The sequence below is a fragment of the Cyprinus carpio genome, unplaced genomic scaffold, assembly GCF_018340385.1.
Source record: "Cyprinus carpio isolate SPL01 unplaced genomic scaffold, ASM1834038v1 S000006746, whole genome shotgun sequence".
NCBI classification, from domain to species: domain Eukaryota; kingdom Metazoa; phylum Chordata; class Actinopteri; order Cypriniformes; family Cyprinidae; genus Cyprinus; species Cyprinus carpio.
In genome coordinates this window covers 3,351,981-3,370,465 of record NW_024879345.1, presented here as the reverse complement: position 1 = coordinate 3,370,465, position 18,485 = coordinate 3,351,981, and the positions used below count along the sequence as shown (strand labels likewise).

The window sequence follows — 18,485 nt, the reverse complement described above, 5'->3', positions numbered from 1 at the left end:
GACCCTCTTGTATCTGCTTTGTTTATTCTTCTTCTTCTTCTTCTTCTTCTTCTTCTTCTAAATGAATTCTTCTCTCCAAAATGAATCGCATTTTTGAGGGCCTAAACATGCTCGAAAAGTCCTGAAACTTTGCACACGCATCAGACCTGCTGAAAATTTACGTCTGATATAGGTTTCAGAAGAGGGTGTGGCAAAATGGCTCGACAGCGCCACCTATCGTAAAAAAATCAACAGCCCTCGAGCTGTGTTTCACGTAAATGCACGAAAATTGGCACACATATGTAAAGCATCAGTACCTACAAAAAAGACTCTTGGAGCAAAATCCGAAACCCAACAGGAAGTCGGTTATTTTTAATTTTATGAGCAAATTTTGCATCATTTTTGTCATTTGCATGCCCTGTATTTTAACGAACTCCTCCTAGAGATTTTTTCAGATCAACACCAAATTGGTAGGTATGCCTAATCTAAAGGCCTTTGCGATGTTAAATTGCGAAGATCTTGAGTTTTCGTTGAAGGGCGTGTCCGTGACGACCTCACGAATTTCGATGATTCGCCATGAAAAATGAAGTTGCTATAACTCAGACATACAATGTCCAATCTGCCACAAACTTCACATGTTTGATAAGAGTCCTGACCTGAACAGATTGATATGCCCATATTCAGTTATAGTCATAGCGCCACCTACTGGCAACAGGAAGTGACATATTTTACACTGTAACAAACTACCCCGAGAAATTTTACGACATCAATTTTTTTTTTTCAGTCACTCTATTCTAAAGGCCTGTGCGATGTTAAATTGTGAAGATCTTGAGTTTTCGTTAAAGGGCGTGTCCATGGCGCCGTCACAAAGTTCGATGTCTCACCATGGGAATAAAAGTTATTGTAACTCAGGTATAAAATGTCCGATCTTGCCCAAACTTCACATATTCGATAAGAGTCCTGGCCTGAACACATCTAAAGGCCAATATTCCATTGGGTGTGGAAAAATGGCTCGATAGCGCCACCTATACATTTTCAACGGAGTGCGCCTCGAGCTACGTTTCACGTACATGTACAAAAATCGGTACACACATGTAACACACCAATACCTACAAAAAAGTCTCTTGGTATGAAATTCGAATCCCAACAGGAAGTCAGTTATTTTAAATTTTCTCTGCAAAATTTGTGTCGTTTTTGCCATTTTCAGGGGTTGTACTTTAACGAACTCCTGTCACGTAACGCACACAGACAGGTAGATCCAAATGCAGTATGTTTTATTAGGGCAATCCAAAATCATAAACAGTCCAGGCAGGGGTCAAAACCAAACATAAACAGTCCAAAAACATGAAACACGAACATCCACCAGGGAACCAGGAAAACGCAGGGTGACATTCAACAAGGACTCCGTAACAATGACAGAAACAACCAGGGTATTTATAGACAGGTGCAAACAAGGTAAGTGGTGACAGCTGAACACAATGAACAGTGATGAACAGATAAGGCTAGTGGGAAATGTAGTTCAGAAGGGGGTGACAATCAGGGGAAGTGAGACCTCTAGTGGCCACCCAGGGAGACACAGAACAGACACTGTGACAACTCCTCCTAGAGATTTATTCAGATCAACACCAAACTTTGTCAGTGTAATCTAAGATCTTGAGGTTTCGTTTAAGGGCGTGTCTGTGGCGGCCTTACAAATTTCGATGTTTTGCCATGAGAAAGGAAGTTGCTATAACTCAGACATACAATGTCCAATCTGCCCCAAACTTCACATGTTTGAGAAGAGCTCCTGACCTGAATATATATACATGCCAATATTCAGATATCGCTATAGCGCCACTTGCTGGCAACAGGAAATGACATGTTTTACGCCGCAAAAACATACTCCTAGAAATTTTATGACATTTTATAATTTTTTTTGGTCAGTCTAATCTAAAGGCCTTTGCGATGTTAAATTGTGAACATCTTGAGGTTTCATTAAAGGGTGTGGCCATGGTGCTGTGACAAAGTTCGATGTCTCGCCATGGGCGAAAAGAGTCTTGGCCTGAACACATCTGAAGGTCATTATTCCACTATAATGATAGCGCCACCTGCTGACAACAGAAAATGGCTTGGTTTTACACTAACTTAAACATGCAATGTCCAATCTGCACCAAACTTCAAATATTTGATAAGAGTCATGGCCTGAAGATATCTAAAGGCCAATGTTCAGTTATAATCATAGCGCCACCTGTTGGCATTAGGACACAACATGCTTTATACTAACTCAAACATTCCATGTTCAATCTGCACTAAATTTCATATGCTTGATAAAAGAGCTGGACTGAAGAAATCTACATGACAAAATCCAGTTATAGTTATAGCGCCACCAGCTGGCAGCAGGAAGATTGGCACATATACATGACTTTGCCATATTTCTCTTATATTACCACATTAAACGCATATATCTTGCCGTTTGCTGTTTTACAAAAGCCACCCGCTGGCGGTGAGCCCAGGTGCGAGGGCCCGTTCATCGCTGCTTGCAGCTTTAATTACAGTTATATTTAGTCAGCAAACAGATGTCCTCGTTTTTTGACTCCTTGTTTTCGATGGCCCGATGTATTCTGTTGATAATTATTTTGTGTTTATTTCATTTTGGGTCATTTATTTTATGATTCATTTTATAATTTTGATTTAAATGTGATGTTCACTATATGGATGTTGAGTGGCATGGTGGTACATTTGCAGAGGAGAAGTGCAGCAGTTTATGTTGGTGTTGACACGGAAGAGTTAGTTCCAACAATAAAAGTCGGTGAAGTTCTATTTGTCCCCTGAGACTGGAGGTTTACCATCTTTTCCTCAAACATTTTTTAAAATGTATGTGGTATATGATATACCATAGTTTCAAAACAGTCAATCCAAATTCAAATGCACACAGCCTGCATAAAGTAGCTGTGCCTTTTCACAAGCCGTTTTGACTTCCATAAAAATGTGACGTCAGACGTCACCGCCTTCAGTCACCACCCCGAGCACTGCCCACTGTCCCACCAGACAACATCGCATCCATGCCATTGCTGAGCAACAACAACACAGAAACATGTTGAGAAAAAGCTGTTCAGTCGATGGATGACAGGAAACTACATCATTACACAGGCTTCCGAACAACATTAATATTAGAGGCCAGTGGCTAATATTCATTTATTCAGAAATATCACAGCAATTTAGTTTGAATTTAACCGACTGTTCTGCACATTTCACAAGTGATTGCTTCATCAGTCAGGCACAGTTCAATACCTGTTTTTCAAAGTAGCTACTCATCAAAGATGCTGCAGACCCTACATTGTTGGATCTGACCTCAAATCCGCAACCCGTAAGTAAACTTCTCACACATTTTATGTTACATTATGGAGCCAGTATAATCTGAAATTATAGTTTGTAAACAGGATGCAATGCTAACGTGATGCTAATGTCAAATTACTGTTTCAGTAGGAAAGCAATAGTTATGTAGCTTACTGCATTCTTACATTAATAATAAACATTAATTACCATTTTGAAACATCCTGTTGGAAGCGTGTTTGAGGAGGTGGTTGGTTGTCTCCTGTCATCGCTGATTCGGGGTCTGAGTTTGGCTCAAACATGTAAGGCCGGAGAACATTTCCCTCAGTAGTGACCATAATTACTGGTGTTTCTATTTACCTTACTTGTGTGTATCACTAAGCCACAGCAGGCTACAGCATACATGACCATAGTGTCCTGTGGTTGGCCTGGCCGTGCGTCACTCAGAAAACGACAGGCCAATCAGAAGATAATCTCATGAATATTAATTAGACAGGCCAAAATCGACCTGTTCTTAGCAGAGCTCCTGAGAGAGGAGCTGTAAAAATATATTGAGATGGTTTTTGGTACTGTATTCCGCAAATATATATTCTTAAAGACATCAAAACCTAATGGGGAAGTAGTGGCCTAATGGTTAGAAAGTTTGACTCCTAACCCTAAGGTTGTGGGTTCGAGTCTCGGGCAGGCAATACCATGGCTGAGGTGCCCCTGAGCAAGGCACCGAACCCCCAACTGCTCCCCGGGCGCTGCAGCATAATTGACTGCCCACTGCTCTGGGTTTGTGTTCATGTGGTGTGTGTGTGTGTGTGTGTTCACTGCTGTGTGTGTGCACTTTGGATGGGTTAAATGCAGAGCAAGAGTTCTGAGTATGGGTCACCATACTTGGCTGTATGTCACGTCACTTTCCCTTTTTTTTCTTTCTAAAATAAAACTCCCGAAAGGTGTAAAATATGTGACCATTAAATCTCTGAAAATAACATTATATTTGAACAATGCATTTGTGATTGAACTAAATGTTTTCATTTCAGAAATCTAGTCACCTTAAGTAAGACTGATACCACCTGAACATCAATATCCATGAATATCAATTATTAACACACACACTAAGCTTTTCAAATACATCAATATGACAATGAGCATTCAAATTATAAACCACAAAAATCATCAATGACTTAATAATCATACATAACTGTACTCACAGACACATGCACAATCACAAGCAATTGGCAATGATTCTTCTCAACAGACAAGGTAAACTTTAACAGTTGCTGCACAGGGTAAAGCTCACAGCTCTTGGCAAGCACATTGCAAGACAGATGGGAGAGCACTGACCTGCCATTCCAGGGGCTCCACATGGTCGACTGTATAAGAGAGGCAGACACTGAGGACGACAGTGTGAGAGGATGCAGTGAGCACGCTGGCTATGATGGCATCTCTCATGGAGAAGGGAAGCATGGTGTATACCACAAATATGATGAACAAGAAGAAAGACACCTAGAATCAGTAAACAGAACAAGAGACAGTAAAACATATCTTTTGGTTATGTCAGGTGTTAGTTGTCTAAGCAAAAAGGCTGAACTGTGTTCTCAGTTTTGTCATGTTAGGGCAAGTTGTAACATGTTTTAATAATAATGCAAATGTTCAAAGGCTTTATTATAGGCAAGACATAATTACACTGGGGGAAAAAGAAAAATGAAAGTGTTTACCCTCAATAATTCAAATGATTCTGAATCCCAACATAATTAAACATCAAACAATATCATGTCTCATCTTTCTCAAAAGCACAAAAATCTGTATTCAATTTCAACATTTTTACCTTTCCCAAGCCCCATGCACAGAATGCTGAGAACTACAGTTTTAGTTATGTCATCATCAAAAATATTTTTTGATCTAGTGAGAGTGCAAATGTTAGAGTATTACATTAATTGAAATCATTAAACAGTGGAACTCTATCAATTTCTTGTTCTATGACTTCTGGGTGACAAACTGTCAAGGCCGATGATTCAAAAGTTGTTTAGTTTCATTGTGTTGTTTTAACCATGTTTATATATAATGTAATTTTGTATATACAATGACCTCAGTGACACCTGCATACTCAAAACTTTTGAATTTTCAGGTACTAAGCACTTAAACACTGATGTACATACAGCTGTAAGCACTGTTGGGTAATCAACGCGAAAAGTAATTTGTAATTTATTTATTATTTTTTAAACAAACAAAACCAAAATGTTTTTGTCAAATCACATTTAATTCTGAATTACATGAATCACGTAAATGACAAACTATGTTTTCAATTTAAAATACAAAATTTGACTAAATTAGCTTCCGGCTTCACTACTGTTCAGACGTTCTTGCTTACTGCTCTGCGCTTTGCTCCCTATTTCTGTACAAAAAATAAGACTTTTCCTCCTGCTGCCAGCAACTTACATTCTGAGGATGGGAAAACACAGCTGCCCACATTCAAACAGAAGAGAAAGAAAATGCCTCCTGTTGAATCTACTTTCTGCATGAACTGCTACAAACTTGTACAACAGATTGCAGTTCTTGAAACAAATTTACTTGCTGGACTTCCAAAACAGACAGAACACTCAGCAGACCGTCGTCATGGACCCCCTCAGCATACAGCCGGTGTGTCCCATGAATCTAGTGAATCTCAACAGTTAATACGAAGTGTAGAGGAACAAGCTAAAACTGATTGTCACACTAATTGATGGCACAAACGGGGAGTGAGACCCAAAGGCACACAAGACATCAGATTGTTGCGAGTTTCTCGTATTGCTGCCGTAGCATCCTCTACCCCAGATTTGGCTATGACAAGGTTTGTGAATACTGATATTCTACCACCCCCTATACATCTTGAGAACAGATTTGAAGCATTAATGAATGTGGGTGAGGAATCCCCAAATGTGATTAAATATGGATAAGATCAGCAAGCAGCTAACATCGCTACTAACGGGCTCAAGGTCGAGCAGACAGCGGCATTCAGCTGAGCCCAGGACTCTGATATTGGGTGACTCCATTATCAGAAACATCAGTAGCAGAAATACAAGTCAAGTCAAGTCAAGTCAAGTCTGCTTTATTGTCAATTCTTCCACATGTACAGTACATACATACAGAGAATCGAAATTGCGTTACTCTCAGACCCCCGGTGCATACAGATAACACTAACAGTAGAGCCTAAAAATCTAGATCAAATATAAAATATAAGATAAAACTATACAATAAGGGAATGTAATAATAGAAAAAAAAAAAAAATGAAAAAATAAGGTTAAATAAAAGCAGCGCAAGGCACATGGCAGATAGAGTGCAAACCAGTGAACAAACAGTGCAGATAAAAAGATTTTTAGTGCATTAAAAAAGCTTATTCAGTCTGATTAAAGTGACAAAGGGCTCAAGAGCAGTTATTTTATTTAAACTGACTGATGAGGTGGTAGAATGACGTCAGTTCCATGGTGAATGAGGTGGTGAGCAGACCAATGCTGCACAAAGTGACTGGTGCATGTCATCCGTATGTTAGAGGGAGGTGGGGTGGAAGGACCTGGGGATGTGGGAAATCTGGGGGGGGGGGTCATAGTTCAGTGGTGCCTGGGGCAGAAGAGGGACGGGGGAGCAAGTTCGGGAGCGAGTTCAGCTTCCTGACAGCCTGATGGATGAAGCTGTCCTTCTGGTCCTGGCCTGGAGACTCCGCAGTCTCCTCCCTGATGGCAGCAGACTGGAGAAGCTGTGTGACGGGTGAGTGGGATCACCTGCAATGCAGAGGGCTTTGCGAGTGAGACAGGTTCCAAAAATGTCCTGGAGGGTGGGGAGAGAGACACCAATGATCTTCTTAGCTGCTCTCATTATACGTTGAAGAGTCTTCCAGCAGGACGCGTTGCAGGCGGCATACCACACAGTGATGCAGCTTGTCAGAATGCTCTCGATGGTGCCTCTGTAGAAGGTGTACATGATGGGGGGTGGGGCTCACCAGAGCCCCAACATGCTGTCTTCCTTAACCTGTTAGCCAGCACCTCCCATTATGGGACTCACAGCTGAAAATGCCCTACCTAACTTAAAATTGCAACAATTCCTTACTTCAGTGTACTACACACATGAGTTTCTATTTCAAATCTGAAGATGATACCATGAAAAATGAGATTCCTGCAACCATTTTTCTGAGACTATGTCTAGTATGCCAATTACAGTACATCCTGAGATTGCTAGAAATACAGCATTTACACTGATAGATGCTCATATAGTAAATTATCATGTGCTGATGGCCAGTTATAGAGATGATAATCATACAGATGCGCCATAAGGTCAATAATCACACTCTAATCATATAGACAACTTTCACATTGATAGCTGTGATTACAGTAATAACATGCTGATTTGCACTCAAACAGATGGTAATCATGCCGATACAGCCATATTCCCCACAAAAACACAAAACACAGACGCACATATATATATGCTCAAAAAGAAAAAAAAAAAGTATTATTTGTGCAAAAAGCCCTAAGTTACGCCCCCATCAGATGACAGGTGCATCACAGCTCGCTTCACGAGCCATCACGAGAGAGCGCCAGAATTCAAATAAACAATCTTTCGCATATCTTTGACTTCTTTTTTTAGTGGATCTTCTCATTCTGTTTGTGACACTGTATGCTACACAACCATGTTGTTTTTTTACTACCAAGACGCAGTTATTCCATAACGGACACAAACAATACTGTCCCTGAAGAACTGAAACGTAAACAAAGGAATTACTATCCATATTAAAATGTTATTGCTTCATTGGACTGAACTTGCTCTTAAAGGATGTCATTCAGTGGACCCTTACCTTTCTAACTAAACCGGGATTTACATCATGCATGCACAAATACTTAAACTCAAATGGATACCTGGACAATTTTCAATCTGGTTTCTGACCACATCACAGCACAGAGACAGCACTCATTAAGACAATAAATGATATTCACTTAAATTCGGATTCTGGCAAAATATCAGTGCTGGTACTACTAGATCTAAAGCCCTTTTCACACTGCGATTCTGTAATGTGCATTTGTACCCGAGTCGCTAGATTTTGCACTTTCACACTGCCAGTGATTACCCGGAATATGTGCGCGCATTCACACACAACCTGTAAAGGTCCCGTAAAGACACGTGATATCAGGTAGTGACGTGTAATGTACGAGTCGAAAACGCTAGGCACGTTAACTTTCACTGAAGCTGGCGAACGATCTCATCTTCAGCACAGAAAGTAAGGAACTAACTGATCTCTGCTTCGTTACAGTTTGCACATATTTTTTCGTTGCAAACACTGATCTGCCTTCAAAACACGCTAAAAGAGTTGCGCAACAACAACAACATTACTACGACACGGCATTAGTTCTGGCTTTTGTTCACACAGTGCTCGTTCCGGGACTGAACCCGGCAATGTTACTAGGTCCCCGACCCGGGTTCAATCCTGGAATCAATCCCGGGACGTGTTTGCTTTCACACAGAAGTCGACCCGGCAATGTTCCGGCAATTTGCCGGGTCCGACGTGCAGTGTGAAAGGGGCTTAAGAGACTGGAAAACTGGGTCAGGCTTTCTGGGATGGTAATCAAATGGTTCAGGTCATACTTAGAAGGGAGAGGTTATTATGTGAGTATAGGAGAGCATAAGTCTAAGTGTCCCTCAAGGCTCAATTCTTGCACCATTCTTGTTCACCCTGTGTATGCTCCCACTAAGTCAAATAATGAGAAAGAACCAAATTGCCTATAACTGCCATGCTGATGATACCCAGATTTACCTAGCCTTATCGCCAAATGACTACAGCCCCATTGACTCCCTCTGCCAGTGCATTGATGAAATTAACAGTTGGATGTGCCAGAACTTTCTTCAGTTAAAAAGGAAAAAACTGAAGTCATTGCATTTGGAAACAAAGATGAAGTTCTCAAGGTGAATGCATACCTTGACTCTAGGGGTTTAACAACTAAAAATCAAATCAGGAATCTTGGTGTGATTCTGGAGACAGACCTTAGTTTCAGTAGTCATGTCAAAGCAGTAACTAAATCAGCATACTATCATCTAAAAACATTGCAAGAATTAGATATTTTGTTTCCAGTCAAGACTTGGAGAAACTTGTTCATGCCTTTTTCACCATTAGGATGCACTATTGTAATGGTCTTCTCACCGGCCTTCAGAAGAAGACCATTAGACAGCTGCAGCTCATCCAGAATGCTAATGCCAGAATTCTGACTAGAACCAGAAAATCGGAGCATATCACACCAGTCCTCAGGTCCTTACACTGGCTTCCAGTTATTGAGTCAGTTAGAAATACCAAGGGTTCACACGAAACAAGGGGAGTCCGCTTTTAGTTATTATGCCGCCAGCAGTTGGAATCAGCTTCTAAAAGAGATCAGATGTGCTAAAACTTTAGTCACATTTAAATGCAGGCTCAAAACTCACCTGTCTAGTTGTGCATTTATTGAATGAGCACTGTGCAATGTCCGAACTGATTGCACTATAGTTTAATCATTTTCTATTCTTAACTGTTTTAAGTTCACTTTAAACCTCTTAAATCAATTTTTCATAATTTTCAAAGTTTTAAAATTCCTTGTTTTATTGTTGTGATAATTTATTATTTTGTTTTCTTTAATGTAAAGCACTTTGAATTATCATTGAGTATGAAATGTGCTATATAAATAAACTTGCCTTGCCTAAAAATGTGAATAGTTTGACTCACTGGATATTACTGTTTAGCTACTCTTTTACTGTTGAAAACTGAATTTTTGTCAATTGTAAAGCCCATCTTCTTTGATTTGACTAGCCAAGTGTTTTGACATTGATGAGCACTGTCAGAGTGCTGAAGCAAACCAGCCTAAAAAAAAAAAAAAAAAAACCTTTAAAACTTCAAATATTGGGCAGGACAAATGGCCACACGGTGTCTACGGCCTACTATAGATTTCAAAATGTAATCAGCCTGTTTTAATTTCTCCACTAAACTTACATTGTTATTTCTTCACTCAACTAAGCATTACATCCAGAACCAAGTTACAATGAGTAACCCTTCATCTGCTGTACTGAATGTGGCGGAGGGAGCGGTACAGGTTAAACACACATTTGAGTTTGTCGACTCCGCCACCCGGGTCACCCGGGAAATAAAAATAACCCCAAAGTCTGTTATTAGGTCACACGTCCGATTCTCATAAATTAAGGTAGACGGGAAACGTGGGTATCAAAAATACAAAAAGTTTATTGAAACACTGAATTTTATAATAGAAAAGGCATTTGAAATGGTCTGGTCATGGGGTGCATTCTCTGGCAGCAACTCTCTCCAATGACTATGAAAAACAAATACACAAAACAAAATTGTAACAAATTCACATTAAAGAAAATAAATAATACTAAATTAATTGAAACAAAACAAATTTACACCAGAGATAAACAAAACATTACACAAAATGAGTTTATACTCTCACCATAAAAAAAACAAAAAAAAAAAAAAAAAAAAAAAAAAAAACAACAAGAAACAAAATACACTAACTTACAGGGCTGAGGTTACCCACCGGAGTGATCACCAGCACTAGTTATCCAAAAGCACACTTCTACACACCACACCGTGAACTCAGTTCACATACGCACACACTTCAAAAAGTTTCACACGGCAAACGTTGAAGCAGCACCACTACCTCCACAAAAGATCCTCCACCCGTGGGACCCCAGCTCCTGAAAGGAAATCAAAAACAAAATAAACAAACCTCAAACGAAAATACATACAGAAATCAGTCATATGGAATTACAACTCAATCATAACAATGTGGGTAAAAGCCACTACAGTAAAGGCTCAGCAATACACAAGTATTCAAGCACAAGCCCACACAGTTCACAAAAGGAGAAAGGGGCTCAGACAAGGCCGCAGTCCATAACAAAGTATGGTCATGTGAGCTGAAGATTAATCCACCCCGAGTTATCTGAAAAGAATTAACAATCCGCATGAACAACTATAAGGACAGCAGCAGTCTTCCTAGGTAGTGGTAATGGAAGTGTTTGTGAAGTGTACAACAGTAGCAGAGAACAAAAGAGTCGCGACGATAATCACCAAGACAAAAGGTTTCGCTTACCTAAAAAGGGCAATCATACAGTCCACTGGTGCAACAAACAAAATCATAAGTATCAGTGTTTGTCATTAAAGGTTAGCAAATGCTACCTGTCAGCAGCGCATACCTGAAGCCACCGTCAACACAAAAAGGGGAGGATCCGGACGTGACGCATCCCAGGCTAAACCAAACACATCCTGAAATACGCAGCACTCGCTGCTGATTGGTGCTCACATGTGTCAATCACAGCCACTTACCTCCTATTCATCCTATCACATAAAGTAGGTTTCCTCCGGACCTGGAAGGCCACTGCCATGCAGAAGTTTAGCTCAAACCCTGATCTAAATGTAATTTTCTAGTAACTCTGACCTTGATTAGCTTGCTCTGGTGTTTTTGAGCTAAACTTCTGAGTTTGTAGGGCAGTGGTCCTCCAGGGCCGGTTTTGAGGAATGCTGTCAGGAGCCACCAGTAAGGTTTTTTTTTTTTTTTTTTTTTTTTTTTTTTTGTATTTACACTTAAGTCAGTGTAAATCTTAAACATTTAATCCTCAACCATGTGATGTTCACCTGATATTGTTTTCAAATCCAGATGTAGTAAAAAGTCTTAAAAGAATAACAATAACAACAATTTTCCCAACTCAAACTTACAAATACTGCATGCTATCGTCTTGTCTTCTATGTGCAACACCATACATATCTGGTAATATAGAAGTGATTAAATACCCTATAAATTAAAGTACTATATTGGAAGCTATATTTCAGAATTCTCTAATACGTATATCTTCAACTCTGCTCCTGGGACCCACTGTCCTACAAGGTTTATTTCCAACTTGCTTCAGCAGACCTGGCCTGTGACTTTTCAAGTGATCTTGAAGACCTTGGTGTTTGATTAGGGTTGGAGCTGAACTCTGCAGGACAATGGGTCCCCGGGAGCAGGATTGAAGACCAATGCTCTAATAGCTTTTGAAGGGGTCATGAAATACAAAATGTTCTTGTTATTTACACATATGACAAGATATTTTACAATTAAAAACTAACTTCCCAGATTAAAATTTGAAATCAGAACACGTCCCAGTTTCCCCTAGGCACACCCCTTGCATCATCATCATAAGTACTCAAGGAGGTGTGTTCTACAGTGGAGCTCACCTCAGTGCAGGCACGGCAGAGGTACACATCAAGAGCACATAGCGGCTGCAAAGGGGGCACTTGCAAGAACCCTTCTGAAAGCTAAACAGTTGTCAGAGCTGGGGCTCAAACTTGTGTCTCTGGCGCAAGAGTCTTAATTTCCACCACTGAGCCACAGAAGGTAGTTGAACCCAATAGTCAGACGCGTTCTTTAACTCAGAAGAGTTTAACAAAAACAGCAAAAAGGGTACAAAAAAAAAAAAAAAAAAAAAAAACCTTTTCTTAAAGAAAGCCACAAAACAAAAATCTTCAGTCCAAAAAGGATCCAAAAGGAGAAAAAAAAATCTCCAAAGCAAAAACTCAGGGAAATGTTCTTAGAACTAGAGCAGACTTACGGCAGCAACTTGCTTAAGAACAACAATAACCAAGCAAGAATACAAAAGGAAGTGATCAGCTTAAAGCCCATGTTGCAGGTTAACCACCACTGTCGATTAATGGGTACATAAATCACTCAAGATATGTATATCATTTTTAAAATGTCTCAAAAATGGCCTTAAAGACCAGTTTTTTACGTTTTTGGTATTAACGGGTTTTTTTTACGCAATTCGGTGATGACGTCACATTGGGGAGGAGTGGAGGAAAGGTAGCCTCAGCCTATTATGATGCGCGTTCCAGGCAACCCGTAACCCGTGTTTTTCCAACCTTAAACCCGTGAAAGTGCACTGGAACGGCAGTCAAACCCGTGACTTCCCACCCGTGAACTCGTACTAGATCGATGTACTCCGAGTTCCGACGTCACACAGGACGCGAAACAACAATGACAGCCCCTACGGATAATACTGCCTACGGACGCAGTGTTTATGCAAGTGGTACACGTTGAAAAAACGATTTTAGGACAATGTAACCTTGCGATAAAAACTGGGATGAGGAAGAGGTGGCAAGAGCCAACATGTATGATGGCCCGCAGCCCTATAATTTTGAACCAGCCAGACGTGAGAGAGCAAATAAGGAATTGCCAAGAACTGATGGCCGTAAAAGCCAATTAAATGCATGGTCCGAGGAGAATGAGTGGAGAGTTGGTGAAGTGTCCTGGTGAGTTGCTATCATTTAGCAATGCAGCAATGAGCACTGGAGCTAGTCTACAAGCAGCAGTGCACAATAACGACACACATATATATATATTTTTTTTTTACTGTCATTGGATAGCACAGAGTGAAAAATAAACGTTTTCTTTATATCTAGTGGCAGTGATCATGACGTTAGTTCAGATAAGTACCGGTAACCTTTGTCATAGTGTCGTACTGGTAAACTTTGTCTTTGTCATCTTTTTTTTTTCACTTTTTTTTTTTTACTTTCACTAGAAATATAAGGCATCATGCTAGCTATATGGCCGTTTCTAAGCGTTTATCTCTTCCTCCGGTGAAAATGTTGTTGCAAACGTAGCTGCGTGTCTGTCGCTATGTTTGGCTGGTGCTTGTGTGGAAACTGCGTTGGAAAGCTGGTGCTTTAGGGAAGTGAGTGTGTTTGGTCGCTGTTGGTCGATATCTATCCATCGATCTATCTGTCTGTCTATCTATCTATATCTATTTATCTATAATCTGCGCTATCTGAATACTCTCGTCTACTACTCGTCTCTCTAGTCACTCTCAATGCTCTCAAGGCGGGCTTTGGTAAATTCTCTCCCCAATGTGACGTAATGCAATGCATTGTGGGGGAAAGGAGAATCGTTGCAAACCGCTGTAAGATAGTACCTACTTTTTCGTATTTTATTCCATTTTGTGATACCCAACAACATAAAATACAATGGATAACAGTTTAAATGTTCATTACCAACAAGCAAATTGCACAAATTCGTTGAAAAATTTACCCTGCAACACGGCCTTTAAATACACCGCCCAGAATAAGGCACATGTGAAAACAATAGCACTGATTACAAGAGGCACAAGATTGACATGAGAGTACCATAGGGACCTCTAGTGGCCAAAATAAAACATTACAAAGCAAAAACTCTGAAAGGACCCCACCCTCTAGGAACGGCTCCTGACATTCCCTCCAGGACAACTGGGCTTGCGAGCTTGAAATTCTTGAACTAGTTCGGGGTCCAAGATGTCTTTGGCAGGAACCCAGGCGCGCTCCTCAGGGCCATAGTCCACAAGATACTGGCGGGACTCATGTACTCGATGGACATCCAGTATTCTGTGGACTGTGTAAGCTGGCTGGCCACCGATGATATGAGGCGGGGGAGGTTTACCTGTCGCAAGAAAAGGAGAAGACAAAACAGGTTTTAACAGGGAGACATGAAAAGTGGGATTTATCTCCAAAGACTTAGGCAAGTATAAACGATAAGTAACTGGGTTAGCTTTCCTGGCAATCTTGAAGGGGCCGATGAGTCTCTGGAAAAGTTTACGGGACTCCACCCGGAAGGGAATGTTCTTAGTGGAGAGCCAGACTCTTTGGCCAAGGAGCAGAGTGGGGGCAGGTCTGTGTCTGCAATTAGCCTGGTGCTGGTACTGCTGAGAGGCCTTAAGGAGCTTGAGTAGGGCCTTTTTCCATGCATGGCGGCAGAGTTTAACAAACTGTTGAGCAGAGAGAACTGCAACCTCCACTTCTTGCTCAGGGAATAGTGGAGGGGTGTACCCAAACTGGCACTCGAAAGGGGACATGCCTGTAGCAGAGGAGCGAAGGGTATTGTGCATGTATTCTGCCCACATGATGAACAAAGACCAAGAAGATGGGTTGTTAGCTGCCATACACCTCAGTGTAGTCTCAAGATCTTGGTTAAGCCTCTCTGTTTGTCCATTGGACTCTGGGTGGAACCCAGAAGATACTCAATATAGCCCCCAGAGATTGACAAAAAGCACACCAGAATCAGGGAGAAAACTGGGGTCCTTGATCAGAGACGATGTCTTGTGGGATGCCAAAGACTCGAAAAACACATGGTTTATAACCAATTCAGTAGTTTCTTTAGCTGTGGGTAGTTTGGGCAGAGGAATAAATCAGGCGGCCTCTGAGAATCCATTAACTATGACCATGATAGTGGTGTTGCCTCGTGATAGCAGAAGTCCAGTGATAAAATCCATGGAAAGATGGGACCAAGGTCTATGAGTTGTGGAGAGAGGTTGGAAGGGAAGGGATACAGAGGCAACAGTAGCTGAAGTAGAGGGCAGCCGGTCAAAGATCTGATGGACAGAAGTCATGAGATCAGACAGCACCTGTGAGTGTTTAGCCATCAAAGTCTTCTGCTGAACTAGTGCTGAGTCATGGCGTTGGACTCATGCTGAGCAACTGTGGCAAGGAGTTCTTGAGAATTAGGCGTCTCTGGGTTCATAATGTGGCTTGGTTATTCTGTCAGAGCCAGGGCTCGAACTTGGGTCTCTGGCACAAGGGTCTTAATTTCCACCACTGAGCCACAAAACGTAGTTGAACCCAATAGTCAGACGCATCCTTAAATTAACTCAGAAGAGTTTATTTAGCAAAAAAGGGTATAAAAATCCTTTTCTTAAAGAAAGCCACAAAACTAAAATCTTCAGTCCAAAAAGGAGAAGAAAAAAAATATCCAAAACAAAAACTCAGGGAAAAGACAGCAAAAATAAACACAGGAAAATAATCCAAAAATACTTTCAAAGTATAGTTCTAAGAACTAGAGCAAATTTACGGCAGGAACTTGCTTAAGAACAACAATAATCAAGCAAGGTTACAAAGGAAGTGTTCAGCTTAAATACACAGCCCAGAATGAGGCACATATGCATTTTAGACCATGTGTCTTAAATTAGGATACCTGTTACATGTGTGACTATGTTAAATTTGTGTGCCTCCTGCGTGGATCACTTGGCTGTTCCCCATATGGCTACAGTGTCTATGTGCAGGAGCAAAGTTGCAACACTACTACAATGTGATTCACAATTACACTATCCTTTCTAAATTGGCTTCTAATTGTTTCATTATGTAACTGACATGATACAGTTTTATCTGACTGATAATAAAATATTATATTTGATGTATTCTGAACTCTCCTGAAATCATTATGACTAGTAAACTGTGAGGAGGCTTTTGTTACCGCAGATTTACGGCCAGGATAGGTCAAACTGAAGGCTCGAGAATGATAGGAGCAGTAGGCACGTCATTGGAGACCTTCTGATTTATGTCTATCACTGGTATTAGCAAGTTGTATGGGAAAGGACTAAGTGAACTACACTTTTTGTCATAAGCAAGCAGTAGGGGGCAGGCAAAACAGGTATTAGTCCACCTACACCCTCTGACTAACAGCAGACTGGTGAGTTTGTGATTGTAAGATCCACGTGAAGCTAGCGTGAGACTTAAGAGACATTAGGTCCCCAGTGAACGGATAATTGAGAGTATAGTGAGTCCAGGATAATCAAATATCTAAATTAATAAACAATCAATATTTGTGATTAGTTTTTAACTAGAAACATTGCCTAAAATTTAATGATCACATGAAATTGGAGTCAGATTGAACAGAGCTAAACTAAAATTCAAACTAAATCCTGATAAATTCAGAAGCTGAAGTAAAAGACAAAATACGCATTAAACCTTCGACAGGGCCGCTGGATTCCGCTTTTTGGGCCAGCTGGTGGACCCTTATAATAAGAACTAGAGCAAACCCACACCAGCAACTTGTTTAAGAACAACAATAACCAAGCAAGGATACAAAGGAAGTGATCAGCTTAAATACACAGCCCAGAATAAGGCACATGTGAAAACAATAGCACTGATTGTAAAAGGCACGAGATTGACATGAGAGCACCATAGGGACCTTTAGTGGACAAAATAAAATATTATAAAGCAAAATCTCTGACAATTAACCTAATGGACACACACATAATGCACGCAGCAGCCATTTTAAGTAAGCAAGGCCGCAACAAGAAGTGTTGCTATTTGAATGTGTCTCTTTGAATAGGTAAACCAAAGCTGTTCACCAAGGTAATGATTAATCTTCACATTTCTTCATAATTTTTTTTTTCAAGTTCACTTGTATAGCACTTTTCATGATGCAAATCGTTGCAAAGCAGCTTTACAGAAAATTAATATTACATTTAGTAATGGCTTATCAGTGGTGAAATTACTGATATACAGTAAAAATCAAGCAGTTAGTAAATGTCATGTAATCAAACAGACAGTGAACACTATTACAGCAATGATTATATGTTGTGATCAAACTTGTAGCAACATTTGTTAGCTTTGTATGTTGTCTGAGGGTTGGCATCATCTCAGGTCTTCATATTTGAAATCACCAATGAAATAAAAAAACAACTGTCTCATAAATTTAGTTTGTTCTGCTCAAATAGCATTAAACTAAATTTATTTTTCAGCCTAGACCAGCCAATGTGCAGTCTTGAGTGCACATCTCATGAAACTGAATGTCCCAGTGTGCATACTCTCCATCCTAAATAGTATATGAGATCAGATTAAGTGTGTCCCAAATCATAGTATGTTGAAAAGAGTATGCCAAAAGTCCCTGGATGATTTACTATTTCCAGTAGATTTTCGAAGTGTGGATGCATTCACACTCTAACAGCGAATATTTCCTACAGCCCCTTGCACTTTGAATTTGGTTCACAACTACAAACCTTAAGAAAAAGTAAAAAAAAAAAAAAAAAACTACAAACATGGCGGATGTGGGTGACCGACAGTTAAGTAAAGAGGTTTAGATAAAGGGGTTTGAGTTACTAATAATCAACATTTAACCTGCTAAAAAAAAAAAAAAAAAAAAAAAAAAAATTGTTTAATGTCATTTTAATTTCATCTGCAACAACAATGTGAACTTTTCTAAACATCTGTTTGGGCATTAACTTTTAAATGCATTATTATGCAAAAAAAAAAAAAAAGTCCACGGCTGGCAGATCAACGTGTTACTTCTTTTATCTCCGATACAGTAGGAAGTAAATTAAACAGTATAAGTAAGCAAATTGGGATTCAGAATGTTTCTATGGCATACAGAGTTTCTGATGGCAGATGCTGTGATGCAATGACTTTATTAATTAGCAAACAG

At 40.1% G+C, this 18,485-nt stretch overlaps 2 protein-coding genes across 3 annotated transcripts in view; both read right to left on the bottom strand.

The window, feature by feature from the left end:
* LOC109112384 (adenylate cyclase type 2-like) overlaps positions 1-18,485 on the bottom strand; it is a 235,975-nt gene that overhangs the window by 67,816 nt on the left and 149,674 nt on the right. Inside the window, 1 exon segment of the mRNA XM_042755718.1 lies at positions 4,624-4,785. Within this exon segment, the coding sequence (XP_042611652.1) occupies positions 4,624-4,785 (162 nt within the window).
* Positions 10,737-16,554, bottom strand: LOC122144638. 2 transcript variants are annotated; one of them, XR_006159793.1, is made up of 2 exons: positions 11,376-11,613; positions 10,737-10,980 (listed from the first exon to the last, which is right to left on the bottom strand). XR_006159793.1 is itself a non-coding variant. In XM_042755716.1 (2 exons), exon 1 carries the CDS (start codon positions 15,223-15,225, stop codon positions 14,503-14,505), a length of 723 nt encoding a protein of 240 aa, XP_042611650.1. In that variant the 5' UTR covers positions 15,226-16,554; the 3' UTR covers positions 10,737-10,980; positions 14,500-14,502. The 2 variants fall into 2 exon arrangements, 1 of the variants encoding a protein (XP_042611650.1); XM_042755716.1 differs by lacking the exon at positions 11,376-11,613 and adding an exon at positions 14,500-16,554.